The sequence below is a fragment of the Podarcis muralis genome, chromosome 1 (assembly GCF_964188315.1).
Source record: "Podarcis muralis chromosome 1, rPodMur119.hap1.1, whole genome shotgun sequence".
Classification (NCBI taxonomy): Eukaryota; Metazoa; Chordata; class Lepidosauria; order Squamata; family Lacertidae; genus Podarcis; species Podarcis muralis.
In genome coordinates, this window is record NC_135655.1 from 102,803,921 (window position 1) to 102,831,752 (window position 27,832).

Below are 27,832 nucleotides of genomic sequence, written 5' to 3' on the forward strand. Positions count from 1 at the left end.
GAGGGAAACTGAGAGCGCGCCCCCGTCCGTCAGCCAGCGTCCGTGCGCGCGCGCTCCCGCTCCTACCGCAAAACGCCGCTTTTCCAGCCGAGCAGGCAGGATGATGCGACGGCGCCAGGGGGCGGGGCGTAGCATAGTGGGCGGGGTTTGGAGAGTGAGGGCGGGGTCGACCCAAGTGGGCGGGGAACGCTCGTCACCCTCCAAGGGCTTCGTCGAACGGTGGGAGTTCAAAGACTGCCTGCTCCGCTCCGCCCCCGCTTTGTGATTGGCTGAGAAGGGGTTCCACTAGTGCGAGGCGCCGGGCTGCGTTGCTGCTCTTTGGCTCGGAGGCAGTTGGGGAGATGGCGGGCGTAGACACTAACGTGTTGCCTTCTTTTTGTCCTCTGGAAGGGAGGGGTGGCTCGCTGGCTCTTCGGCTCCTTTAATGTTTCGAAACCTCAGTCAAAATGGCTCTAATAAATGAATAATAGGAATTGTATGGTGTTTCGGGATCTTTTTCTTCCGTTACTTTGGCAAATTGCCTTCCTTATAAAGGCACCTCGTGGGCTAAAAGAATCGGCAGAGCTCGAAGGAGTTTGGGGTTTCTTGGAATATGGAGGCACAGCATGTGTCTTCAGTGTCCCTGCATAGATAGGCACATGCCTGGCTAGCTTAAGACACTGCATAGAGCCTCTATTCTCAACAACGGTGGCTCTCGCGGGTAGAGAATTATTTGTAAATGGAATCTCTGCTATTCTGTTGTTCTGCTCCTTTGGGCCTTTTGTCCTTCCCGTCTGTGCTGCTTTGTGGTTTATATTTCTTATGTGTCGTCATTTTTCTTTTGGTCATGTCCACAACTCTTAACAAAATCTAATCTGAAATGGTGGGAGTTGGAATCAATGGAAGTTTCTCAGGGAATCAAGCCGGTAGCATCAAGTTTTGCTACTTTTCAAGACGCTGCTCACCCAGGGGGTGGGCGACTTTGTGTGGGTTTTTTAATTTTGATTTTTAGTTGTTTCGTTTTTTATTAAGTGGGTTGTTTTTTTACTGTAAGCCACCCTGTGATCATCAGCTGAAGGGCGGCATGTAAATTTAATAGGAAAATAAATAAATTCCATAGATTAATAATAAGATACTGTACCAACAGCCATGGCTCTAACATCAAGATACATGTAGCACCCAATGTGTGGAATGCACTTAGCTGTGTTAAAATGTTTTAAATACGTTTTTGTTTAAATTGTTTGTTTTACTACTTTGCTACTGTCCGCTCTGGGTTCCTCTGGGAGGAAGGAACAGAATAGATATGTAATAATTAAATAATAAGCAAACAAAAACCTCCAGCCTTTTCCCCACCCGTTTTCTATTAACATCCAGCCTGTTGAACAGTTCTGGCTACTTGAAAGCTTACTGACATAAGTCAGTTGGTCGTAACAATGCTGCAGACCGTACTGTGTGTGGCTTTTTGGTGGTTTTTCCTCTCTAATGGATCAACACAGCTACCTACAATAGTTGTATCTCTGCAATGTCCACAATAGCTGGGTTAGCACCTTTCATATTTATTTATTACATTTATATCTCACCTTTCTTCCAGAGAGCTCAGGATGACATTCATGCTTCTCCCTTTTTTCCAATTTTATCCTCACAGCAAGACTGAGACTGAGAGACAGGGACCCAGGGCGAGGTCGCACCCAGTGAGCTTTGTGACTGAGTGGGGATTTGAACCCTGGTCTTCCAAGTCCTCTTCCAGCACTACACCACACTGGTACCACCAGGCATACATAGCCTCCGGAGATATATTCCATGTTTCTTCGCTGACTGTTCCGTTTTCTTTCTTTTTTTTCAGTAGCATACAAGTCAAAATGTACATATCTTAGTCTATATACTTGCTTGATAAAATAAATGAATGTGCTCCTGCTTTCCTGCATCATGGCCCATGAGTACAAAAGCACTAGGATAATCTTAGAATTAATGTTAATATTTACAGTTAACCTGTATTCTAACACATCTCACGGGTAGTAAGTCTTTTACTGTAACTGTAATCCGTTATTCTTCCAGCTTAAATGTGATGTAGATGTGAAGTTCTGGAGCTCAACAGTAGAGCACATATTTTAAGAAGTTAAATAATTTCACATAGCTTACCCACAATTCAAAACAATTTTCCATTACAAAAATACACTAAAACAGCCATAAAAGCCAAAACAGCAGAGAGAGAGAGAGAGAAAGTACAAACAGCTATCAAGAACAATTTAATGGTAGCAATTAGAATCATGTCAAAAAGGAAGCAACCACTTAGGGATCAAAAGCGTTCCTAAAAAAAGGAAGGTTGTGACCATCCTACGGAAGGCCATTAGATTTTTTTTTTATTGCATTATTATCCCACTCTTCAACCAAAAATAGGCTCCCAGAGCAATTTACAAGTGACAATGATAAGACAGCCCCTGCCTTTAGGCTTAAAATCTAAAGAAACAGAAACTGCATTTCAATTTTTGCAATGTAAAAGAAACAGACATAATGAAGGGGAGGATGAACCGCCTTTGAAAAGCAGTTCCAGGGCTCTTGTCCCAGCTAAGCATATTTGGGGGGAAGTGGGGCACACAGGAGACAGTAAGCAGGCAGTTTCCTAAAGGACTTTAAAGCTCAAACATTGAATTTGGCCTGGCAACAAAACAGAAGCCAGCACAGTCGTTTCAAGTAAAGAGTCATGTGCATCTTATATGCAGCCCCCATTAGCCTGGCTTCAGTATTCTGGACCAGTTAAAGTACCCTTCAAAGGCAGCCCTATGTAGAGCACTCCACAGTGATCTAAGCATCATATCACTATAGACCAGGGGTCTGCAACCCGCGGCTCCGGAGCCGCATGTGGCTCTTTTACACCTTTGCCGCGGCTCCGGGGCGGATACTAGCGAGGGGAGGAGGCGCATTGTGCGCCCCGACACTCCCCACTGTGGTGGGTGCTGTACTGGCTGTGACGTCGCATGGGGGCAGTGCGTGCGTTAGTCACGCACCGTCCCGACATCACCTTCCCACCCGCTGTCAGATCGGAGGGCAGCGGCGCGCATGCTTTAAATGTCGCAATGGTTTTGCGGCTCCCAGGTGTTTTTTTCTTCGGAAACGGGTCCAAGTGGCTCTTTTTGTCTTAAAGGTTGTAGACCCCTGCTATAGACCAATGATCTGTATAATTGACAGAGAGCCCAACTATGCTGTCACCTGGGCTGCAGTCGTATACAAATGTACTTAGGCATAAGTCCCACTGCATTTCATGGGACTTATTTTAGCCTCAATAGGATAGGACTCTTATGTTCATAAACGGTGGGGTAGAATTTTCAGGGAGGTCACAAACCTGGAGTTAGAAGGGGAGTCAGACATGCTGGTGCTCAAAATCCAATACAGTGGTACCTTGGTTGTCGAACGGCTTGGCTCCTGAACAAATCGGCTCCCAAACGCCACAAACTTGGAAGTGTTCCAATTTGCAAACGTTTTTGGGAAGCTGAACTACCAGCGTGGCTTCTGCGGCTTCCGATTGAGTGCAGGAGGCTCCTGCAGCCAATCAGAAGCCGCGCCTTGATTTTTGAAGTTCCGGGAATCGAACGCACTCCCGGAACGGATAAAGTTCGACAACCAAGGTACCGCTGTAGTGGCTACAGAACTACTGTCTGCTAAGTGCTCATGCTCTTTTCTCCCAGGACCTTGAGCTGGAACTATGCAAGCAACGGGTGGACAATGGTGCAGCTTCCAGGCAGTCTCTAGGACAGTAGGCAGAAACTGCAAGAATCCATGCAGACTGTTCACCCTACCTGCCTGGGCAGAGCAGCTATCCAGTATTGAGAGTAATGAGAGGGGATGGGTTTGAATTGAAGCAAGATTTCAGTTTAGGATGGAAGTAGTGAAGGGAAGGCACTCCTGTCAAGATGCTGTTTAATATCCCCTTAATCCTGGTCCACAGATTTTTCTGTGGCTTTGGAATGCACACAACTTAGATGAGGATCACCTGGTACTCACTTGTCAAAAAAAACAGGTACTTTCTAAAAACACACACCACGCAGTGGCCTCTTCGAAAGTAATGTAAGTGCAACAAAGACCTGTAACACACCCAAGATAAGTTATCTGACATCTCTCATTTGAATACTATTTTGAATACCATTTGTTTTCTCATTAAATTGCTGGAGAATGGTGGGATGGAATTCAGCATGGCACTAAAAGGGTGTTTTAAAAGATGTAGCACTGGTGTGCTCACTCTGTGAAGTCAGTCAAGCTGGACTCTGAAGCACAATGCACAGTGCTCCCCCAGATCAGAACCCTCCTTTTCTGAAATAAATTTTATTTTTGCATTTTCTATTTTACATAAACAAATTCCCTTCCACAGCCCTCCTTGACCACTTTTACCTGCTTGACATACGACTTTGAACTGTGATTATGGTTCTTGTTTGCCTGCATAGAGGATGGTGGTATGTGTGGATCAGTAGCTTTTGCATGCCTGGAATATAGCCTACTGTACAAAGGTCAGGGTCACATACATTGTTCCACCCATTTTGCCTCTGGAATGTGGAAGGTGGTCTGCAAGGGAGTGCAACCCGCGACTTAAGAAAAGGTTCCCAGCTTTGGAGCAGCGTGTAATTATGTATGATGATAAAGGAAATGCTCAAGCTCCACCTTTTAAAAATGTTTTCTGCTTGTTAGGTCTAACCACTCAGAGATAAGACATGTAGGCATAGAGTCTAGACGTTTTTGTTTGATTTATTGTAGAAAAAATGTTGTTAATGCAGTTGAATACATCTAAATTCCATAAAACAAATCCATAGAAATCAGGGTACTGTAAGCATGCAGTCTGCATTTTCTTCTGTTAGATGTTTTGGGCTCACAAAAATAACGACACTTTTGTTTTCCTTGAAAGCCACTAAAAGCAGAGAGATAGCAAAACATGCGACACTGTACACATTTGCATAGTATATTTTACCCAGCATGCCTGTAGAATGCTACACATACGGTATCTATAGAGTAAAAAGAAGAAGGGGCAAATCTGCAAAAAGGAAAACAACTAAATAGAAAATGTCTGTTATTTTGGTTTTGCAAAGGCATTTAATTCCAATACCCACAATGCACCCAAAATGTCTCCAACGTGTGGGATAGCCATAATGTCCAGAGAACTCAATGGGAAACAAGTTTGGGTCAGCGCTGGGATATTTTGTACAGATTAGTGTACTTTCCTCAAGGTCTCAGGCTGAGATACTAGATTATTCACATCACACTATTATGCAACAACAAATTCCCTTTCCGGATTCTTTGTGTACACGAGAAGGAGCTCAGGCACAAATTTAACTCTAGATGATACATTCCTTGCGGAGGCAGTTACAGACAACCTTCCACTCCCAACTCATTATGGACTCCCAAAGGGAGCATAATGAGTTCAATCCTTAGATGGTTTATACTTGGGAGTTTGTTTGTGCAAGTTCGAGTCTTTAAGCAATTGTTACATTTCAAAGGCAAAACTGTTATTACAAGTTGTGTGATATTTCAATGGGATATTTTACTCAATAGGCCGGGCCTGGGGATATAGATGCATTATGGGATATATTTTTCAGTCTTTCTTTGCAAAAGAAAAAGCGTGAAATTCAAGTGAACACAAAATTGGAGCTCACTTATAAATTGAAATTCTAGAACATGGGCGAAAGAAGTAAGGTCGGAGAACGATATATTTAAGAAAAACCCAGGCCTGTTGATTTTGAAAAGCTAATTCACACTGAGTTTATTGGATACACTTTCGTGGCAAATAAGGAAATTGCTTGGCTCTGAAATGAACTGGTGAAGAAGTCTAATGCAGTAAATCGAAATGCTGGAAAATGCAGATCAATTTCTTAATCTGGAACCAATGATTTACCCAACTCCCTCCCCCTCCCAAAACATACCCAAACCCCTACAATGGCAGATCCAGCAATGTAAATGTAAATTTGTGCTATTTCAAATGTGCTTTTTTCTAGCTCCTTCATATTTTTGGCAAAATATATTTTTCTGTAAGTTTATAATGTACAATATAGTGTCTTGAGACTTCGTTTGATTTTTCTACTGCTAATACGAAATAAGTACAATAAATAATAGAGCTTTTTTTTTTTAAAAAAAATGTTAATAAGACATATGATGAATACTTGCGAGATCTCTGGGGATAGATCCTGAGATTACTTAGCACTGGGCATAATGTTTAGTTATAGAACTTTAGTCATAGAACATTTAAAGGAGCCATTTTCAGCAGTGAGACTTTAGTAGTTGATAGAAGCTGGAGGATCCAATCCCCCAAATTGCAATGCGCAGGCCATTGCTTGGAAAATCTAGTGATTCTTGTGCTCAAAAAGGCAAATCAATTCAGTAATACTAATGAGATGCAAATGTTTTCCACAGTATCTTTCTTCTTTTCCACTACAGTTTAAAATACAATAGCTACTAAGTGCACCTAAAAAAGAATTATAAATGATGTTAACATTTGTTTTCCCCGTCACCTTGAAAATACTTCCTTTGGATCAAAGGAATTGATGTAAAGAGGAAGTTTTTCTATGCTAGTTATCTGGAAAAATATTCCACAAATTTCAGGAAAAAAATAGTGTCTTCGTTATTTATAACTAAATAAATTTCATCCTAGTTTGAGTCTACAGCCCTTAGTCCAAATCCATTCATTTAGGTATTTTCTACTCTTTTTCGACATTGTATGTTTCGGATCTGAAAGAATACGTAATACCAAGCCAGTTAGTTTGTTTGTGGTAACAAAAGGGAACAGTGTTGCTTTTGCCAAATTTGATAGTGGCTAGGCTAATATTGTTGCAATCCATCTAGCCACTAAATCTGGAGTGGATCCTAGAATAAGTGTTTTGATGATTGTATGTCTATTGGTTTTTTTAAAATAAAAAAATAAGGTAATGATGAATCATGGGGGAGGAGGTGGAATCAATTGTAGTAGCACTCCTTTTAACTAAGCAACCATGCAAATTAAATTAAATACAAATCTGCATGAATTGCATAATTTCCTTTTCAAATAAGTTTCCAACTTTCAATTCAGTGGTCAATGTATGAAATATATTGTGGATATAATTTTAGAAAAAGGGCTTTGCCTTATGTTTTATTAATTTTGGACTTTTAAAGAATCGTGAGCATCATGGAGTCCACATAGAAACCATTGCAAAACTTTAGCACAACAAAACAATGGAAACTTATGGGCCTTGAATACCCCAATCAAAAACAAGCTTTTAAAGAAAGAGTACTTAGATTTAAACAAGCTTTGGAACTACACATCTTAATCCTAATTCAATGAGATTACAAGGATTCTAAAACAAAGCAGAAGACTCCTGTTGGCAGCTCTAGAGATAGAAATCATGTACTCAACAGCAGAAAATCCCTGGTTTCAAGTACTGTAAAGGTAAAGGTAAAGGTACCCCTGCCCCTACGGGCCAGTCTTGACAGACTCTAGGGTTGTGCGCTCATCTCTCACTCTAGAGGCCGGGAGCCAGCGCTGTCTGCAGACACTTCCGGGTCACGTGGCCAGCGTGACAAAGCTGCTCTGGCGAGCCAGAGCCGCACACGGAAACGCTGTTTACCTTCCCGCTAGTAAGCAGTCCCTATTTATCTACTTGCGCCCAGGGGTGCTTTCGAACTGCTAGGTTGGCAGGCGCTGGGACCGAGCAACGGGAGCGCACCCAGCCACGGGGATTCGAACCACCGACCATGCGATCGGCAAGTCCTAGGCGCTGAGGTTTTACCCACAGCGCCACCCTGTACTGTACTCTGGCATTAAATAAGGTAAGATGAAGCAGCAGGATTGTTGCAGAGCGACTCACAGCTTTCATATTCCTTTCCTATATGGAAGGTGCTTTCTGTGCAGAAAAAGTATTCTGTTTAAAGTAGCTTATCTGTCCTCAAACTGAATTTGAAGTGCAGTTGTGGATCTGCGTAACTACCATTATATGGCAAACAATCTGTATTGTTCAAAATACAGCTACTAGGCTATTGACTAGGACTGGTGGCTCAAACAGTATTTCAGCAGTCTATTAAAGTCCTTAACTGGCAACCGTTGTCAGGCACAATTCAAAGTGCTGGTGCTTAGCATTAAAGCCCCTACATGGCTTGGGACAAGGTACTGAAAGAACACCTGCTCCCTGGTCAGCCTGTCTGAGCAAATATACTTTTTGAAGACTCTCCCACCCAGAAACAACAGCTCTCCTTTCCCTTTTCTAATGAGAGACAAGCTATCTGAGGTGCAGTGGCCAGAGGAAAATCTTGGTAACTTTGTTAGTGAAATTTCCTCCCCGGGGCGGTTCCCCTCTCACCAACACACTTACCCTTATTTGGCACAAGGCAGTAGTGATGTATGGAAGTGAGAGCTGGACCATAAAGAAGGCTGATCACCGAAGAATTGATGCTTTTGAATTATGGTGCTGGAGGAGACTCTTGAGAGTCCCATGGACTGCAAGAAGATCAAACCGATCCATTCTTAAGGAAATCAGCCCTGAGTGCTCACTGGAAGGACAGATCATGAAGCTGAGGCTCCAATACTTTAGCCACCTTGTGAGAAGAGAAGACTCCCTGGAAAAGACCCTAATGCTGGGAAAGATGGAGGGCACAAGGAGAAGGGGACGACAGAGGATGAGATGGTTAGACGGTGTTCTTGAAGCTACCAGCATGTGTTTGACTAAACTGCGGGAGGCAGTGGAAGACAGGAGTGCCTGGCGTGCTCTGGTCCATGGGGTCACGAAGAGTCGGACACGACTAAACGACTAAACAACAACAACAACATAAATATAATAATTGTCCCAGCTTTTACATTTTTAAATTGAACTCTTTTTAGCTGTGGCATTTATTGTACGTTTGGATTTTTTCCCCCTTTCAGTATGCATTTTTATTTTTGTGTAAACTGCCCAGGGACCATAGATGAAGAGCACTGTACAGATTTATTTAAATTACATATCTCAGACCCCATGGAGAGAAAAGCTCTTGTCTCATGAGAGACCTGTCAAAACTAGGGCTGCAACCTTTAATTGTTTAGTTAAATAAATTGAACTGCTTTTTAACAGAATAAAAAGTTAACACCCAATTTTTAAAGGGCAACACTTAAAAAAAGAGCTTATAAACATTGCAGATGGAAGAGACATTGCCCCTTCACTCTCACACAGGAATGGAATACCTTTTCTAACATACTGCAGGCATATTTCACAAGAGACACCATCAAAAGCAATGCTTGGGGGAACCTGTGGCCCTCCAACTCTCATTGGTCAGTCAGCATAGGCTATGGCCAGGGATTATGGGAATTGTAGTCACACATCATCTCAAGGGCCACAGATTCCCCAGCCCTGATCTAGAAAAAGAAGTATGCTTTTCTTCTTCTTCTTCAAAACTATTGTTTCATAGTCATTCACAAAATTATGCTGGTTTTATTAGCTTGATGGTGGAGATTTAAACTAATGTTGATGGCTAAAAAATATTGTAATGATTACAAACATCTGTTTAACTATATGGCAGCAGCATACAAAATTTACTTAATAAAGTACTGCTGTAAACACTTTCTTCTTACTCATTTTTTTTTTGGGGGGGGGAGGATCCATTGCAATAGCCCTTCTTTTCCAAGTAAGGGCACACAGACAGAGGGAAAATCCCACGGCCAGTTCTAAATGGTATTTTAAAAACAGGGAGGGGCGGGAAAATAAGGGCAAGATGACATGCAGCAAAGGTAAATCTGTAAATGCTTATAATGGTTTATTGGAAAATGCCCTGATTCAATACACTTCATGTTTGTACTTGCACAAAAACCTCTGATTTGAAGGAGTTTCGTTAGTGTAAATGTAGCTCCTTTAAATCAGAAATTGAGGGTGAGAAGCAGTCAAGAGGTAGGTAGCAGAAATAGCAAGAGACAATATTCTTGCTAGGGAACTTAAAGTGAGTGAACTGAGTGCAAGATGAAGCAATTCAAACTGAAACTCCCTGACCTGGATATTTTTTTTAGACCCAAGTGTCGTATTTTATTTTGGATTTTAAAGCAGATACACTTTAAACTCAAAGTGGAGCTTTACTGAGATCCAGTTATTCTTATGAGGTTTTTGCTGCAGGGTTGACTTTAATAAACTGTATGGCTACAAAACATTATCCATTTTCGAATGTACATGCCATGAGAAAACTGTTTTAACTACACAAGTTGCAAAAGAACCCAACAATCAGATCTTTAAAATACAGTTTGGCAAAGCAAATCAAGGCAGAGGGAAACAACCCATGTAACAAGGTAACTTTGATATACTTGATTCAATTGTTGGTGCAGCACCCCAATTGGCACAAATGCCCTGCCAGCATCAAGAGTGCAACCAATGCATTTGTCTGCTTTTAAAATCTTTATGCAGATGTATGCTAAGGCCATCATATCAAGACAGTCCCACCCCCGGAAAAAACAAAGCCAACCCTCAAATGCTTTAAAATGGAAACAAGGTGACACGTTCTTAAAACACTCTGAAATACCTGTATACAGACCGGTTGGTATAAGAAGCAGCGTAACAGGATCGTAATAAGGTCTTATATTAAAAGCAGGAAATTATTCATGCAGCTCAATCCTTTGCATATTCCTATGGGCGTAATTCATACAATTCAGTGCAGCTTACTCCCAAAGTCAAATGTGCACAGAATTGTAGCCATAGCCTTATTTATTTGGGTCTCCATTAATTTTTTTACAGAAAACCAATGCAGGGCGGAGGACGAGATAACGTAGGCTTTTAATATTTACGTAGGTAATAACCAGTGTTTTTCTTTTTTTCTTTTAAACAGTGCATTTAAAGAAACACCATTTTTAAAAAGGCATTCACCCAAACTGAAAATGTGCTACTGTGACACAATATGGGCTCAATTCAGTCCACTATGGGAACAGTGTTCGCATGTGGAGAGATCACCACCTCAGAACGTAACAGTGCTGTTCCCTCTGAACATGTGGAGGCAACACTTAGGGCCGTTACAAGGGATGGACACCTCGGTGCTGTACCTCTGGCCAGCCTTCCCACCTCTGCTTGCCCAAAGAACGCATTCTCAGATCTTCCATTTCTTAGCCAGGTGGGAGATGTGGGATCTGCACCCATAATAAACTAGGTGAAGCCCAACGTAAACTGTTCCTTTTGGGTGCTTCCCTTTGCTATGAGTACGAATTAAGAAAACCACTGATAAAATCCACCATAGTTATTTCTTGTGTAGGCATTATCTGAGTGTGAACCAGTTGCAGGCACCAGCAAGTAAAACCTAAGGAAGTTGGCACCATTCAGATAGCATTTTTACTAGCATAACAAAAAAGACTCTCTATCAAATGGACTAGTAGACAAAAGTAATTTTGCAGCCTGAGAAAATAATGCAGGTTTAGGATTCTTCCCAGTGTGTGGATCTTTACTTTTTACTAGATTGTCAAAGAAGACTTAGGGGGAGGGGGGAAGTTCCCAAAGGCTTTAAAACTAATTTATTTTCTTTCTGAAATGCTAAAAGCATAACCTCATTTACTAGGGAAAATACATTTGAGTGCCATTGCAGCGATCCACCATAAAATGCAAATATCTTCAAGCAGTTAAATGGTCTGGTCAATAATGTTACTAGAGAATAAAGAGCATTCTAGTCTAGATCTACATATTTCAGTGCATTCATGGCAATTAATACTTTAATGAGGACATAAAAGGAACTTGTAAAACTTTTAAGGAATGTTTTTTCCTAATGCCTTCTCTTTCATGCAGATGAATATGCAGTACATGTAACCAAGACATAAAAAGTACTGTAAAATGCTCCATTGGGCTATAGCATAAAATATGGCAGATCATGCTGCCAGTTCGGTGCCCAATACTGAAGCAGTCATTCAGGTCGAACTCAATGAAACTGCAATGATATCCACACTTGCTTGGTGTGTCCTGTTTACAATAAGTAACTAGAGCAGAAATCACTACCAAAGGATTTGGGGGTGGCTGCCTCTGGGATGAATTTCAAAAAGAGAGAGAACTAGGCAGCTTCATAGAGAAGTCTATGAATGGCTACCAGCCAGGGTAGCAAAATGGAAGATTCATGTTCAGAGGCAGTGTACCTCTGAAAATCACATGTTGTAGGGAAGCCCATCACCTTCATGTCCTATCTGGCTTGTAAGAACAACTAAACATTGTGGGAAACCGAACACAGGACTCGATGCACTCAGCAAGGAAATTCTTACGTTCTTAATGCCCTTGGACTTAACTTCTGGGTTAATTGCACAGGGCTGCACTCAGCATAATTCCCTTTGCAGGGAAGCAGTTTCTGCAGTTTCCTCCTTTTGTGCTCCTTCAAAGTCCATTCTGGAAGAACAGAGGACTCTCCAGAACAGAATGAGAAGACGCATGGCGGGCTATAAGGGAAAGGGGCAATTGGGAAATTTGCCTTCTCCACTCCTTCCTCCAGGCAGGGAGCTTCTGATGGATCTGGGTGCCTTCCATGAATAGAATCCCTTCCATTCATGGAGGGGACTCTCTGGATTTACTCCATAGCACTGAGGGCTAAGGCTGAGTTGACCAAAGACTACAAATATGTCCCTCACCTTATGTTCTCTTGCCCTGTTCCTTGTTTTAGCTATTCAGACATCTATTATCTGCCTGTTTCCAAATAGTGAAGTATTAACTCCACTTGCAGCCTTAGAAGAATCTTCCTCAGCAACTCTACTTTGGGCTGTACTTTAAAATCATTCATATTATTAATATTGGAGGAACTTGGTTTTCAGATCCTCACACCAAGAGTTACTCAAGGGGGATAAATAACAGAAGCATTTTAGTCAATTTGCTTTTGAAACCTATTTTAACAGTGACTCTTGTAAAGAAAATAGAAGGGAAAAACTAAGACTTACATTTTCAGCAGTTAATTTTGACATTAAAAAGTAGGAATGCCATCTTCTAAAGAGTGATCCTACTCTGTTTTCCTTCTGAAAACATAACTTGTAAATCTTTGAGTTGCAATTACAGGTTAGGTTTATTTGAATATTTCTAAAAATATAATTAATCTCTGGTTGTAATACATAATCCACAGAGATTTTCTCTCTCAAGTTTATCAGGTTGTTGCTTTCACTCGTGAGAAACAGAAACAATTTGTGGGAAATGTTTCCATGTTGCTTGGTGAAGTGCAGGTTTTTATAACACGGAAAGCACAGTTTATAGTATTTGCTATTTGGCTGGATATGCCCCATGTAAGGGCGAAGGGACACAATGGAGTGGTAATTGGAGCATTTGTGTGCTTTTTGGCACAGCACTGAAGGGGAAAGCTCAGAGCCAAGAGGAACTGTAGAAGAAAATGACGCTTTCAATTTGTCCTCCATACTTAAAATGTACAAATATTACACAATGCAACCATGCACTAGTTTCTAGCCAAGTTGGTACTAATATAATTCCACTAATATTTTACTCTGGCTTGAGATTCTTCCAGTGGTTAAAAAGCTGATGAGCATAGTTGAAATTTAGAAGTTGGACAGTTTTACGGTTCTGATCAGCAGGATAATTGTGACCAGAAGGTGACAGAATGACAATAAATTGGCGTGATTCAGGTTATTAGAGCTGAGAGATGTACAAGGCTCTTGCCCTTTTCTCTGTCCTTTGCAGCAGTTAGACATGGATGTGTCCAACTAATCACAGTTTCCTGTTTTGTCTAACCCAGGAAAACCTGGTTAGGAGGTTTGGAACAAGCCAGGAAACACAGGGTTTGGAAGTGTCTTAAGATCCTGGCTTGTTCATAACCTGGTAACCACAGTTTCTGCAGTTCAGATGAAATGGGAAACTGTGATTAGTTGGAGGGTTTCAGGTTTAAATTGCTATAAAGGGATGAGTGAAGGATACATATGCACAGAGAAAATTATCATGCACATCTCAGCATTTTGGTATGTGGCCATTTTTAAGTGTTGTTTTTCTAGGTTTGAGAACAGTGAAGTACTAATGCAAGGAGTCCTGCTTTTAAAATCCCAGAATGAAAAATGATAAATCTTTATAACAAAGTTAATTTACTTATACTGGGTAAAAGGCATGCATGCCATTGTAAGACATAGGTCTGACAGCAAGAAAAGTGCCATTTTAAAAAGCAAATAAATCAGAAAATGAAAACAAGTGTTCATTTGACACAAGGCAGCAAAATATCTGAAGTATTGAAATCACCAGTTATATAATTTTATAGTGAAAAGTATAGGCACAATTCCTAGGTTTGTAGCAAGACTGTTGAAAAAGGTCATTTTGATGAGGAAAACTTTCAAGTTTGCCTACAGTCCAGACCCATAAAAATCCATGTTTCCCTCCAGCCAGTTAGAAATAATCACACTATCAATAAACACATATTTCCCGAAGGGCATTTCCAGACAATACTCTTTTGTGCAGCAACTGCACAGCTACTCATTTCCTTCAGGGTATCCTGATATTTTTTCTTAACAAAACCACTTCAGCTGTTGGCATATCTCATTTTCCCTGCACTCAAAGCACAGTGTTTTGTTGCAGGCGAAAACAAGATTCTTCCCCCAGCTAGCCCATCAATTACAATACCAAGTGCAGTATAGAATTTGGCAGAACAAGTTTCAGTGGCACAAACTGGACAGAGCCTTTAAAAGGAGTAGTGATAAATAACAACTTCTCCATCTTCCAGATTTCCATCATTTCGTGGATTTTTTAGAAAGTTTAAATTTTCTAAGTTATGGTACTCTCTTTTCTGGAGGCCCTGAGCTTCCTCTTTAACAACTCAACCAAAACAACATGCATACTCAGAAGTAAGTCCCACTGTGTTGGGTAGGGCTTTCGTCCTAGTGTGTTCAGGACTGCAGCCTAAAGTGCCCTTTAAAAAGTATGTTTGCGCAAAGCTTCCCTCAAGGAAGAGCAATGAATTAAAACCAAGGGAGGTTTAACTTCAAGCTTCCAGGACTAAGCCAGAAAAATTCACGGTACATTCTAAGTCTAGGTGATTCCTTTCAGAACTAACGTTTCTTATACAGTACGTGCCTTATCTGTGTTCAACAGTGTTCAACAGTGAACTCTGTCATGGTAGCTAGTAGTTCCAATAATCATATGGCTCTTTGAGACTGATTTTATAAATTATATATATATAATTTAGTAACACACACACACACACACAAACACTATTCACATTTCAGTCTAGGAATCAGGCATGTACATTATTTTATTTTTAGTTACTCCTGAAGAACTATCCCTAGTGAGTAGGAAGCTCTTGGAAATTATTTCAGCTTAGTCCTAGAAACTCAACTTTGCACAGACATAGAAACCACCTGATTCTTCCCTAGAGCCTCTTGATATAGGTATTTTGTGCCATTTCCACTACATCAGTGGTGACTAACCAGGGCCACTCCAGATGTTGCTGAATTGCAATGCAAATCCCATCAGCCCCAGCCAGCATGGTCAATGGCCAAGGATGATGGGAGTTGTAGTTCAACATCATGGAGGGCTGTGGTTAGCCACCCTATCCTACAGCAAATTCTCACTACTTCTTGTACCTTTAGCGCCCCTCTTTTCTTTTCAAGTTTGTGTGTGCTTCCCGTCTCTAGCACTGCAGCACACCTCTCTCTTAAAAAGGGAGGTAAACAGCTACCCCTCAGCAGCTTTCCTTGTATGGAGCTGAGATTAGAAGAACCACAAATATTACACTCAGAATACCGCCCCCCTTTTAGAATTGTCTGGAAAAGACCTACAATTTTGGCTTTTAATGTATTCCACACTGCCGCATTCCAATGGTTACTTTTACATTGTTAAAAGATTTGGAGAAAATAAACATTTCCATTGCCCTATTATAAATATCCAAAGTTGTAGAGCACATGCTATTGTTAGGCAGAGTGAGGCAGCTGCATCAGGCATCAGATACTGTGGGATGGAGGTGCCCTTGAACATTCTTCCTCAGCTCCCTAGCCATTCCCCTCTGCTGGGGATCAGAATTACGTGTGCCAAATTACCAGTCATGCGCCCCCTAAACTAGCAGTAGAGGATACTGTCACGTTGCCATTGCCCAATCAGCTGGGAGGAACCATCTTGTTCTTTGCCTCAGCAAAATGTCTTTGGCCAACCTTCTCCGTGTGGATGCTATGATTTTCGGTCATTCATAGAGTGATTCATCTAGAGAGCTTCTACATGTATGGGTGTCCCCACTCATTTCAATGAAGAACCAGCCCTGTACACACAAAGGACGTGTGTGTGTCTGTGCAGAGCTTCCTTTTACACTTAAATGCATGAGGAGAACCAAACACAAGCAGGAACTCTGCATATGTACTGCAGCACAAATGGAATCTGGATCAAGATGGAAGACTGTAAGGCATGACTTTATATAGGGTTTTTGATGAAGTATTTTTTGCTGTAAGCGAGAGGTGATGCATTCAAACCAGGAAAAAATAGCTTCAAACATCATACTTTATAACACAATATAGAAAATGGTTTGTCATTCTCCAGAAAGCGCCTGAGAACAAGTCCTCAAATTTTAGGGGCATCCTCACTAAAGCACTGCTCCTGAAGTGCTTCAGTTGGAATTACCTTTGTTCATTTTTTGTGCAAAACTGTCATGCTACTATGGTCTGTTGACAAATCACTGAGCAATATGCTCTTAAATCTTTGGTAGGAAAAATGATGATACCATAGTTCTTCTGGATATATTAATACACACGTTTAAGCCCTAGTATGAATGCATCTTCTTTTTCCTCCCTGTGAGTGCAAGGCCAATTTGTTGTTGACCCAAGTAGAACATTAAGATGGTTATGAGCTTTGTGCCCGATACAGATTATTAGTAGTGCTTAAGCATTGTTAGCCAATGAAATAAACAATAACCAAATTCTCAAAAGTGTCCACATCTTCCAATGAGTGAACAAGCCCTAGTCACACCTTCACAAGACCTGGGTTCATGGAGAGGGGATCAGGGCTCTACACATGTAGAACTGTACATGCAATTAGGGACTTGGATCGCGCCAGAAGAGCCTTCAGCAAAACAGCCACACCTTATGCTTAGCATGTGATAGCCGAGGCAGGGCCAGCTAGCAAAATCCCACGCATCCACTTCACACACTTCAAAGGTGTGACTGGGATTAAAGGAGCATGTTTCCAGGACAGTGAATGTGTGCCCACATCCTCCACCACCACCACATTAAAAATGGGTAGGCTTCTTCACTCCTAGTTTATTTAAAGTTCCTGAAATAGTTCTATATTGTCATTAGCAAAATGCAAAAAAACTATCGACATCATACAGTTTGCTGCAATGCATATGCTGGGAGAGAGAGAAAAAACTCATCCCATACAGATCACTTTAAACTGGAAAGTAGTCTAACTGCTGCATTCGCTCATCGTTTTTGGCACTATTGACTGCTTACATTTGGTTAATCTGAAATAAATACATTAAAATTGTTTTATTTTTATCCGTATTTATCTATCTATATAAATTCACCTTCTGATAAACAAGTTCTATAGCTTTTATTTATTTTGCTTATAATGGTTTCATTATTCTTCATTATTTTATTTTATTTTATTTTTAAACTGACCGCAACATGCTCAGGTTGACTTTCCAGTCAATTTCGCCCAAATTCCAACAGGAATTGGTTTATAAATTGGTTCCAACTGGAACTGGTCATTTGGAATTTCCAGTGCAGGAAATCATTTTATATGCGCTTCAACAGGTAATCCTAAATTACAAATTGATGTGTCTAATAGTGTCTAATGAAGAGAAAAGGTACTGATTCTAAAATTAAATCTCTACACTGGAAATAAAACACATCTAAAGTGACTGGGCAAACTAACTTCTTCCTAAACATACGAAGGGCATGATCTGTATGTTTCACCCCTTTTTATATAGCGTTAAACGGCGGCAGCCTGTAAGCACAGTAAAAACCATGCCGCAACTGCCGAATCAAGTTGATTCGTTTGGCCTAGCTATGTTATGGCAAGTTGGCAACGGACGAGTACCATTTCCCCCCAGGTTCTTGTATTCAAAGCCTATGTCGGGAATCATGGCTGTATCCTCCAGGAGACCCTCTGTTTCTGTGAGGCTTGTAGGAGTCCTGGTATGAGTCGGAGTACTCTTCTTCCACAAGCGGGTAATGATCTCGGCTGTGTTGGGAACTGGAAGACAAGCGGTTCCTGCTCTTCCGAGCTCTTTCGTTGTGGTAGTTTTCATCAGAGGTCATTAGGCTCCGTCGTTCAATTGGAGAGTTCTCAGTAGAATGATTGCTATGCCTCATTCGTTGGCTCTATAAATAGTAAAGAATTCAAGGGTTTTTTTTAAAAAACAACAACAAAGGGGTTGGGGGGGGGGAGTTGGGAGAAACAATTTCATTTTGCTCCTTCTGAATTAGTTGCATTCTTGTTCTGAGAGGGCCTTCAGAATCCATATGCTCCCATCATTCATTTAAGAGACATTTGGCTGCTATTTTGTATACTTGGGAATACAGTCTGGTTTCAAAGCTGATGTGAGAAAACAGTGGAGCGTGATGTCTTCTATACGACATTATTTTAAAACATTTGGCAGGGAGAAGGGATTCTCAACAGGAGGCTCAGGATTCAGGTTCAGGATACATTGCCTGATGAGGAATTTTAAGACTTGTATTTTTAGTCTGTGATCTTTCGGAAATTCAAAATAAGACCTCCTCCAAAATGCAGCTCTTAAAAAGCATATTGAGATATACTTCCATTGCGGGCAATTCTAAAGTCGCCTACTTTTCTCCCATTGATTTACAATGTTTTATTTGTAACCCTTTCTTGTTCAGCATATACTAATAGAGCTTACCCTTCCTTCAATTGCAATTCTCATCCTATTCTTCATAGGCTTTATCAATATTTTTATTATTATTTCTGAACTACTTTACCCAAATGAATTTTAAGACCATCAGATATATGGAAAGTTTCACGGGTCTGTTTTCCCTCTGTTTTACTCTCCACACTGGATTGAAGTGGGTAAAATAGCTAAGCTGTTATTTTTGTAGTCAATTCAATGGTCAGTAGCAGCTTGCAGGCATACTGTAGGCATTTTTTTTCAAGGTAGTCAGAGTACTTTCTTTGCAGAGATCATTAGCTTTCTTGGAAAACTATATAATGAGTTCCCAAGGTCCTGTGGCAGGAAGCCACACTAGTCATACTGGCTTGAAACTTGTTTAAATACGCAGAACACCCACACACTCTTATTGTGGTCTGCCTAGAATTGAACCTCAGCCTCATGCAATCATACCCACTGTAGCAACTTCCTCTGCTAATTACTCAGAAGACCTTGAAATGCGGCTCCTGAAGTGTCCCAGCCCATTGTTAGCATGGATGAAGTTGACTCAGCATTTAAACATCTAGACTCCCTTACACCTAGCAGAGTCCTATTTAGACTGCGTCACCAGTCACTGCAACATATCTCAGATCGAGACATACTAGCTATATATATATATATATATATATATATATATATATATATATATGCGCCTAAATGGTATATGCCTAAATAATTTGCTTTGTTCATATCCTTTTGGATTTGCATAGCGTCAAAGTTCAAGAGAAGGGGCTTACCAACACAAAGACACTGGAAAATGAAACGTTTTCACATAAAAAAACAAGCATGTGTGCACGAAACTCAAACTGTTGCTTACACAGTCAACCAGTCACTAAGCAGAAACAACACCATGTGACAAAGCTGGCCTTACAAAATCAAACATAAATTTGAAATTTAGATACTTCAGCATACATGCATTGGGGGGGGGGACGACAGCACTTCAATAGTGATACGAGTGTATTTTATGTTGTGAACCGCCTTTGATCTTCAGATGAAGGGCGACATACAAATTTAAAAAATAGTAGTAATAACAATAATATTAAGGGAAAAAGTGATTGTTGATCTAATTTTCAGGAATGTTGCTAATTTGCTAAGCTCTTCAGCTGACATACAGTGGAAAGTGTACACATATCAAAAGCCACACAAATGTGCCAAGCTCTTTAGTGAAATTGATCTCTGTGCACATCTTGGTCTTGCATTTACAAACATACAGAACTCGTACTGAAAAGACATATTTTTCTCCAAATTTAGTAAAGCACGTACTTCTCATTAAGGACTATTTACATGCCACGTTTGAAGTTTCAAAGGCCAGCCGTTTTTGAGCTATCCCTGTGGAAAAAAATGGTCAGAATCTTTTTATAATGGGAATAATATTTTATCCATCATTAAAAAAAAAAAATCAAACAGATGAATGAATTTTGCTAAGGTGTTGCCTCTGGGGAGAAACGAGGCAAATGGGAGAGAATTTCCGTCTTATAACTTTTGTGAACTGGTCAACATATGAAAAATAAATGAAAACTATTCAGCAAGCTTTACTATAGCAGCAGTTAGTGGCTTATATTTATATAACTCACTTATCTTCTAAGAACGTTCTGTGCAGCTTTTTCATGCTAAAAATGCAAAGGTAATTATGTTCATTGCTCTTGATGTCTGCACAGTAGCATTAGCATCATAGATATTCTGTTGCATTCAAACAAAACTACCCAATGTGAAGTCTACTTAATTAACTGAATTTTCGTCTTATTCTCTTGACTAAGGCCAAATACATTACTCATTGACTGTAGCATGGTGACGACTTGTCTTCGGGAATGAGCCATCTCAGACTGATCAGCTAGCTAAACAGAACTTCCGTATCACTTGAACGCACGACACTACTAGGACTGAACTGCAAGGAATGCATTTATGGATCAGCCCCAATTGGTTCTTTTTTGCTAATGTTTGCCAGTGAAGCATTTGCCACTGAAAACACACGAGAACATCCCCAAGCCCTGGGTGGAAGACTCGAATTTGAATGTGGAGAGATGTGCACACATTTGAGTCCCCACCCTTTTCAATATGAGATAATACTGTGCACAAAGTAATGGAAATACCCTCATTTGTAGGTATGGGGTAGTGGGGCAGCTGTTGTGCATACATTTATTTTATTTTATTTGCATTTACACAGGGGCCAATGTCTATGTGTGTGATAGATAGATAGATAGATAGATAGATAGATTCCATTCCACTCTTGGTGCAGATATGTGGAATTGTTACATGCCACATGTCTGTTTACATTCCAGGACAGATTACTAGAGTCCCATGAGTGGAACATCCGCTCTGTATTGCTTTTGTTTCCTCTCTCTCCAAGAGAAACGACAAGGGGAGAGGCCATGTTTTTCTTTGTCCTGATTTATGTATAATAAATGTGTAGTTTAGTATAGTATCCACGCCTCAAGCCTGATCTGTTGTGTGTTTACTCTGTTGAGTAATGTGTGCTCTTGCATGCACAGCAGCATGAGTCGTGGACGCACGTTGGAGGAGGATGACTGACAGATCTCTGCAGCGGCAAGGCTGAGAAGGGAGACACTCCGGCTGGGGCCAAGCCAGTTGGCTTTCCATCCCACGGTTTGATATGGACGAACCACTTTATACATCATCATGAAGCTGATCTGCACTGCTGGCAAAAGCATGGATTCATACCTGTAATCCAGAGATTGCAGTAGGGTAAGGGGATAGTGCAGTGGAGCCTAGGTTTCTTCCAAGCAAAGGTGTCATGGGTGTGCTACTTGTGGTGTGTGTGGCACGCCAGTAGGCCTCAAGATATTCTGCCAAGTGTTCACAAGCATCTTCAAGCTGATTTTCATCCAGAATGACATCAAACATTTCCTGTTCAGAAGAAAGCATGGCATCAAACTTTTCAGCTCTGAACAGCTAGACGATGGAGGGTGATAGCCAACATAGTGGGCCCATTGATTTCACTAGGTCCAACTCTAGAGTATATGACTTAGTTGAATATCACCCAGAAGTCTTTGCAAACACTGTCAACTTTGACAGTTTTCATTTGTTCCTCTTGCCCGTTTCGGTCTCCTCCACCACTAAAAAGCATCTCCCACCTTTCCATAGCCTCAGAGTCCATCACAAACCAGAGAGGGAAAAGACTGTCTGGACACAAGTTTGTAAGTGAAAATTATTCATTTGTAAGAAAACTGGGGTGGGGGAGATGCCATTATTCAATTCAAATGTTTTGATTGCAAATGGATTGTTGCTAAACTGAACAACATAATGAGCAAGTATATGGCACACAATTAATGCTTGCTTTTGACCTTAATTTATTTCAGCAACAGGCATGGGTTTTCCCTTCCCTTCAGCTCAACAAGCACAAATCACTGGAAAATGATTCGGTGACAGAAATGCAATACACTGGACCTCGTAATGTAAACCTGAGAGGGCTTTTATTCTAGTGGTGCCAATTTCTCCAGGACTGGGTGGAAAAGAAGTGGGTTGTCACTGTAACCCTAGATGCCTTAGCACATAACTAAGCATGATGAACAATGGGAGGAGGTGGAAAGATGAGTGCTTCTCTTCGTGAGACTTGTGACCTCTCTTCTAACACATTCAGGATCTGATCACCTGCTATTTATAGCCCGTTCCGTAAGGATGGGTACCGTTGTTAAAACAATGTTACATCAATACAACAGCTTTTGCTAATGTGTGAATTGATGTGTCATGAAAAATGTGCACCAAGTGAAAATCTTTCCCGGTCCTTTACTTACTGGAGGACATTGTGCAAGTTTATCTGCTGCAACCAACTGGACATTCAGGTGTTTGCTTTGTGACTTTCCTCTTGATTTGATCAGTCGCTGCAGGACCTGAAAGAAGAGAAAACAAGCATCAGACTACTTTCAGACTGCATAGCAAGGAGGTAAAATTTGGAGGCATATCAGCTTCCACTTGTTAAACTACGGGTTTGTGATGTCACTGTGTGAGTGGCTACTGTATATATCGTGGTACGGACAGCTGAGGTTGTGTACCTGTCAGCCATTATCTATAGGGAATCTGTGGTCCTCCAGGTGCTGCTGTTCGACTCCAGTTCCCATCAGTCCCAGCCCGCATGGCCACTGGTCAGGGATGATGGGAGTTGCAGTCCAACAACATCTGGAGGGCGTTTTTGCTAGCAAACGAAAAGATACATTCTAATGTTAGTGGGGAACATGTCAAGTACATAGGGATAAAGTAATGCTTCCTCGTGGCAACAATTCCTTATAGGTTTAAAATGATTGTAAGTTACTTAACTATTTTGGATCAGCCCAATTGCATGGATACCCACCATGCTAGCAAACCCTAAGGACGGGCTACATTGGTAAGCAGCTTACAAACATAATTCCAGTGTAGAGTCAGAAGTATTTTTCATTAGCCTCCTGGTTGGGTACTATAATGTTTGAATGGGCCACAGCTCTTGTCCTAGAAAAGGCAAAATTAAGACAGGAAAAAAAAGTGGAGTAAAGACATATGGACCTGAAGAAAAGGAACTGAAATGGCTGTCCCAACCATCATTAGCAGCAAAAATTCTGTTTCTCTGGCCTGATTAGGAGCGCACGTCTCCAGTTATCTGGGAAGCCCACTTCACATAGTGACCGTCAAGGCTCTGCCAAGCACAAGTAGAATGCAAGGTAAACAAAGGCGTTTTTGTGGGACCGGAAGGGAGGTGAACATCCTATGATACTCAGTTGCTGCACACAATCAGCAAGATTCTGGTGACACACAAAAGTTTAGGTCAAGATTCAACGAAGTTGTTGCATATGCAGAACACAGAAATGGGACTTCACTCCCTCTCCCTTATCCCTGAAACACCCTAAATGCACTTTGAAGAGGTGGGGGAACCTCCCTGAATATGTTTATAGCGTGTGCGGGAGGCATGCAGGGAGAAAGGTGTGCAAACATCCTGTTGTGCAAGTGGACTTCATTCCCTGAACGCACACCCTACTTAGTGCTACATTAACTTCCTCAATGTATGTTTTAAAGGAAATTAGCATAAAAAGGAGGAGCGTTCTTTTGGGAAGAATATGAAGTGTATTCAAGATGAAATATTTTAAAGACAAAGCTATAGATTTGTACACACACACACAAAACGTATGTTACCTTTGGAGATGACACTTTAACATGGACAATAATCGGCGCTAAGGATGTTTTAATAAGTTGTGCTGGGTGGTTGATTGTATCTGCATCTAGAACAACCAGCTGCAAGGATCGTGCCAACTCGAAAATACGCTCGATCTCACTCTGTACTTCCGCTGCAAAATGAAAAATGGAGATACCATCATCCACGCGTTCCAAAAACAGGTTGAAATAACTGAATTTGCCATTTCAAAAACTGCGGTCCCTTGTCCTTTTTATTTATTTATTTTAAACTAGTACCAAAATATATGGGAAACCGCCCTACTAGAAAAGTTAACCAACAAACTTAAACTGGCATGGGGCCAAGCAAAGGAGGATGCCCTTTATCATATACACAGCCCAACAAGACAATGATCTATCCCCCACAGCAGCATACAAATCAATAGGGCTAATCTGACCCCAAAATCCCTCCCTGTCTCACACATACAATCAAACCATACTGCAACCAACCAAGCTCTGGACCCTCCAATCTCTCATAATGCCATTTTTATTTATCAATTCTAGTGCCGGTGTGCTTGAAGTTAGGAATACCTTTGACACGTTCTTCATAAAATTGCCATATATTTTATTATTATTTATTTTATTCATTAAGTTTCTATACCAGTCTTCATCCAAAGGTCCCAAGGCGGTTTACAATATAAAGGTTCATAAACTTTACACTGTTGTGAACAAACGCACCATAACATTTCACCTTTCTTGCAACTTCTCAAGCTGATGCTAAGCATACACATACACAGCAAACATGAAACTTTGCTCGCTAGTAATTGAGAGGTGACAATATGGTCTTAATGCCCTTTACAGAGCTTTAGAAAACCTCTTTTTAAAAAGCAGTAGCCAGCCTGTGGCAGAGGCAAGCAAGATTTGTGCATTCTCCCTCTGAAGGGAAAGAAAGTAAGTAGGACAACCCATAAAAACAAACAAAAACCTCCATACACAAGTGTCACTATGTACGGTACTTCTACTAAGGTCTTACCTAAACTGGATCTGGTGTTTGACCGCTCAATTATTGCCCTCTTGCTTGGATTATTTAGAACAGACCTCTTAGCAAGAGAAATGTCAGCTGTCACTCTAGTTATTGATATCCTACAAAGAAAAACAGAGGAGTGTATAAAATAACGTCGGTCAAGGTTTCAGAATAAAAATTGTGGTGCATTGCCGTTTACATTGTAAACTTTACGTTATGTACTAGAAAAACCAGGCATGCCAGCTGCTGCTTATCCACAAATTAAAGTGTTGGTGAGGCAGACAAGTCAAAATCCTAAAAGATGACTTCTATTACAGTAGATCTTTATGTACGGAAGACCATGCAAAACAACAACAACAATTTATTATCTATACCCTGCCCACAAAAACAAAACAAACAAACATACCCCAAGACTTAATAACAACAACAACCTGGGACACAGATGGACAAGATTTACAGAACACCAAAAAACATTATTGTTCACTCATTTCTATTCCACAATGCTTCTATTTTACCCTAAATACATCACTTGGATGCATATTCTATTAAAATAGTTGGGACTAAGCTACATCTTGAATGTCTAGACTTGGAGATGCCAGTCCATAAATATCTCCGTTCCATCAGTTTAAACTGTGAGGATGCAATCAGATCAGCAGTTTTGAGTGCGATGTGTTATGGCTGTTCAGTCAAAGGCTTGTGACGCGGCCTCTGACCTGGCATTGTTGAACAATTCTTGGTGCCTCCTCCCCATCATGCAAAAGCATGTACCTCTCTAAGGAACTACAAGCCTTCCCTATGATTGGTATGGGCAGTAACTGCGTCTAGTATCTTCTGATCATTTTCCTTCCTCACCCCTTTCCTCCTTAAAAAAATCCCATTTGCCATTGTCACTGTGTGTCAGATTAAACCTTTTTCATAAAAAAAGAAAAGAAAAATGCATCTCTCCTGCATCCCTACCTTTTTCTGACAAATCAAGTTTATGCTTCTTGTGTTGACTGAGCCACTAAATTTGTATTTTCTCCCCTACAGATGGGAACACGTGATAAGGGATTTGTCGCCATGTTCCAAGATGCAGATATTATTATTTGATTATTATTTCCCTTCACCATTCTTCAAACAAATGAATATTCAGATAAAGATATGAGGTGGTATTCAACTAAGTTTTACTCAAAGAAGACCCACTGAAATTAATTAGAATGACTGTGATCCATTCATTTCAATGGGCAAAACTAAAGTTGAATCCCACCCACACAGCTTGAGGGCCCTCAGTATGAAAGAAATGCTACTCTGTAGAGTAGAAAGGAGAAATCAGACCCTCTTAGGATGATCTTTCATTTCTTCTTTTGTGCCAAACAGATATAGCTGATACTTGTTGGTAATGATGCTCCTCAGTATCTTCCACGTATGATACAAAAATATGCTCCACAAAGGGTTTATTCATAGCAACCCTTGACTTGCCATTGACAGTTGCCATGGTTTCCTATAGGAAAACAATGACGTCCAGTTACCATAGTCATATGCTGTACTGAAAGACATCTGACAGCAGCAGTGACAGAACACCTGCTCTGTGTTCCACACTTAATATAAATGCCTGTTTCCAAAGCCATGCAACAAGCTGCAGAGATATAAGATTATTTCAGAACTTCGGGAGAGGGGAGTGCGAGGGTGCCAACGAGAGCCAACACCTCAACCGTGAGAGAATTCAAAGAGATGACGCATTTAGCTGCAGAAATGTTTCATCTGACAAGTGCCTACATAACAATGATCACCTCTGAAGGGCAGGTTCATGCCACCTTAGCTGTGCAGAGAAAAACTGGAAAACTTGTATGCAAGAGTATTCCATATTTGTGTGTGTGTGTGTGTGTGTGTGTGTGTGTATGCATGTGTGCAAGAATATTCTGCTATACAGTGGAACCTTGGTTCTCAAACTTAATCTGTTACGGAAGTCCATTCGACTCCTGAAACTGTTCAAAAACCAAGGCAAGACTTCCGATTGGCTGTAGGAGCTTCTGGCACTCAAACAGAAGCCGCGTCGGACGTTCGGCTTCCAAAATATGTCCAAAAACCATAACACTGACTTCTGGGTTTGTGGCGTTCGGGAGCCGATTTGTTCGACAACTAAGCCGTTCAAGAACCAAGGTATGACTGTACTTATACTTTTCTGATCTATGGCAGAGCAAGGAGGAGCAACAGCTTCTCTGGACATAAGCTTTTCTCAATAGTCCCTTAACTCCTGGTGTCACAAACACATTTGGGAGTCAGATTAGACTAAACTTTATCCCCATTCAGGGGCCCTTGCTCCCCTGTTCATCAGCGTAGGAGCAAGGATGCGCCAAGTAGTCCATCACCTTTCGTGCAAAGAGAACAGCCACCTGCAATGAACGAGCCTTTGGGTATACAACTGCATGCACAGAAGATTCTGCATGACCCAAAATCCTGCACTCTCAGCGTTCTAGGTTGAAAGGAACCTCCTTCATGCACAGTGCTCTATCACTGCAGTCACTCGTGCTCTTCACATGAAGACCAGTGGAGCTGGGCTAATTGGCAGGTCCCTGCTCCTATGTTGGGAAACATGGGAGCCAGAACAACCACACACAACTTTAGTTGCATCTGGCATTTTGGCCCAAAGAAGGTAACTCAAGGAGTCTGTTGCACCAACAAAGAGATCCATGTAGCTAACATGGGAAGGGTGAAATAAGTTGACCCCTTGAACAAGAAATGCATGATTTCTAAAAAACAAACAAACAGAACAGAACCCACCAATGGTAAGAAGGAAGCTTGAGGATGTGTCACCAGCTTCAGACTTTGTTTAAGTCCATTCATAAGCCACCCATCAGTAAAAGGGCAGCACTCAGTTTAAAACAGATACAATAAAACCACAAGAGCAAAGACAAAAATGACTGCCCCTAAAGAACTTACAGTGATGCATTTCTATTGTTAAAAGTCTAAAAGGAAGCTTTCAAGTTCAAATAA

At 41.0% G+C, this 27,832-nt stretch overlaps 1 protein-coding gene and 1 long non-coding RNA gene across 4 annotated transcripts in view; one reads left to right on the top strand and one right to left on the bottom strand.

Moving 5' to 3' along the window:
- Nucleotides 1–130: 130 nt before the first annotated feature.
- Nucleotides 131–6,080, top strand: LOC114605081 (uncharacterized). The gene is made up of 2 exons (XR_013394663.1): nucleotides 131–700; nucleotides 1,625–6,080. It is a non-coding gene; the product is annotated as an uncharacterized LOC114605081 (long non-coding RNA).
- CACNB4 (calcium voltage-gated channel auxiliary subunit beta 4) overlaps nucleotides 4,694–27,832 on the bottom strand; it is a 139,405-nt gene continuing 116,266 nt past the window's right edge. For 2 of the 3 annotated variants that reach the window (XM_028745895.2, XM_028745905.2), the window contains 5 exons: nucleotides 24,869–24,978; nucleotides 23,860–24,011; nucleotides 22,494–22,589; nucleotides 21,421–21,606; nucleotides 4,694–18,181 (listed from right to left, as the gene is read on the bottom strand). In XM_028745895.2, the coding sequence (XP_028601728.1) occupies nucleotides 17,921–18,181; nucleotides 21,421–21,606; nucleotides 22,494–22,589; nucleotides 23,860–24,011; nucleotides 24,869–24,978 (805 nt within the window). In that variant the 3' untranslated portion in view covers nucleotides 4,694–17,920. Of the gene's footprint in view, nucleotides 18,182–20,004; nucleotides 20,071–21,420; nucleotides 21,607–22,493; nucleotides 22,590–23,859; nucleotides 24,012–24,868; nucleotides 24,979–27,832 lie in introns of all 3 variants that reach the window. The other variant, XR_003708502.2, reaches the window with a different exon arrangement.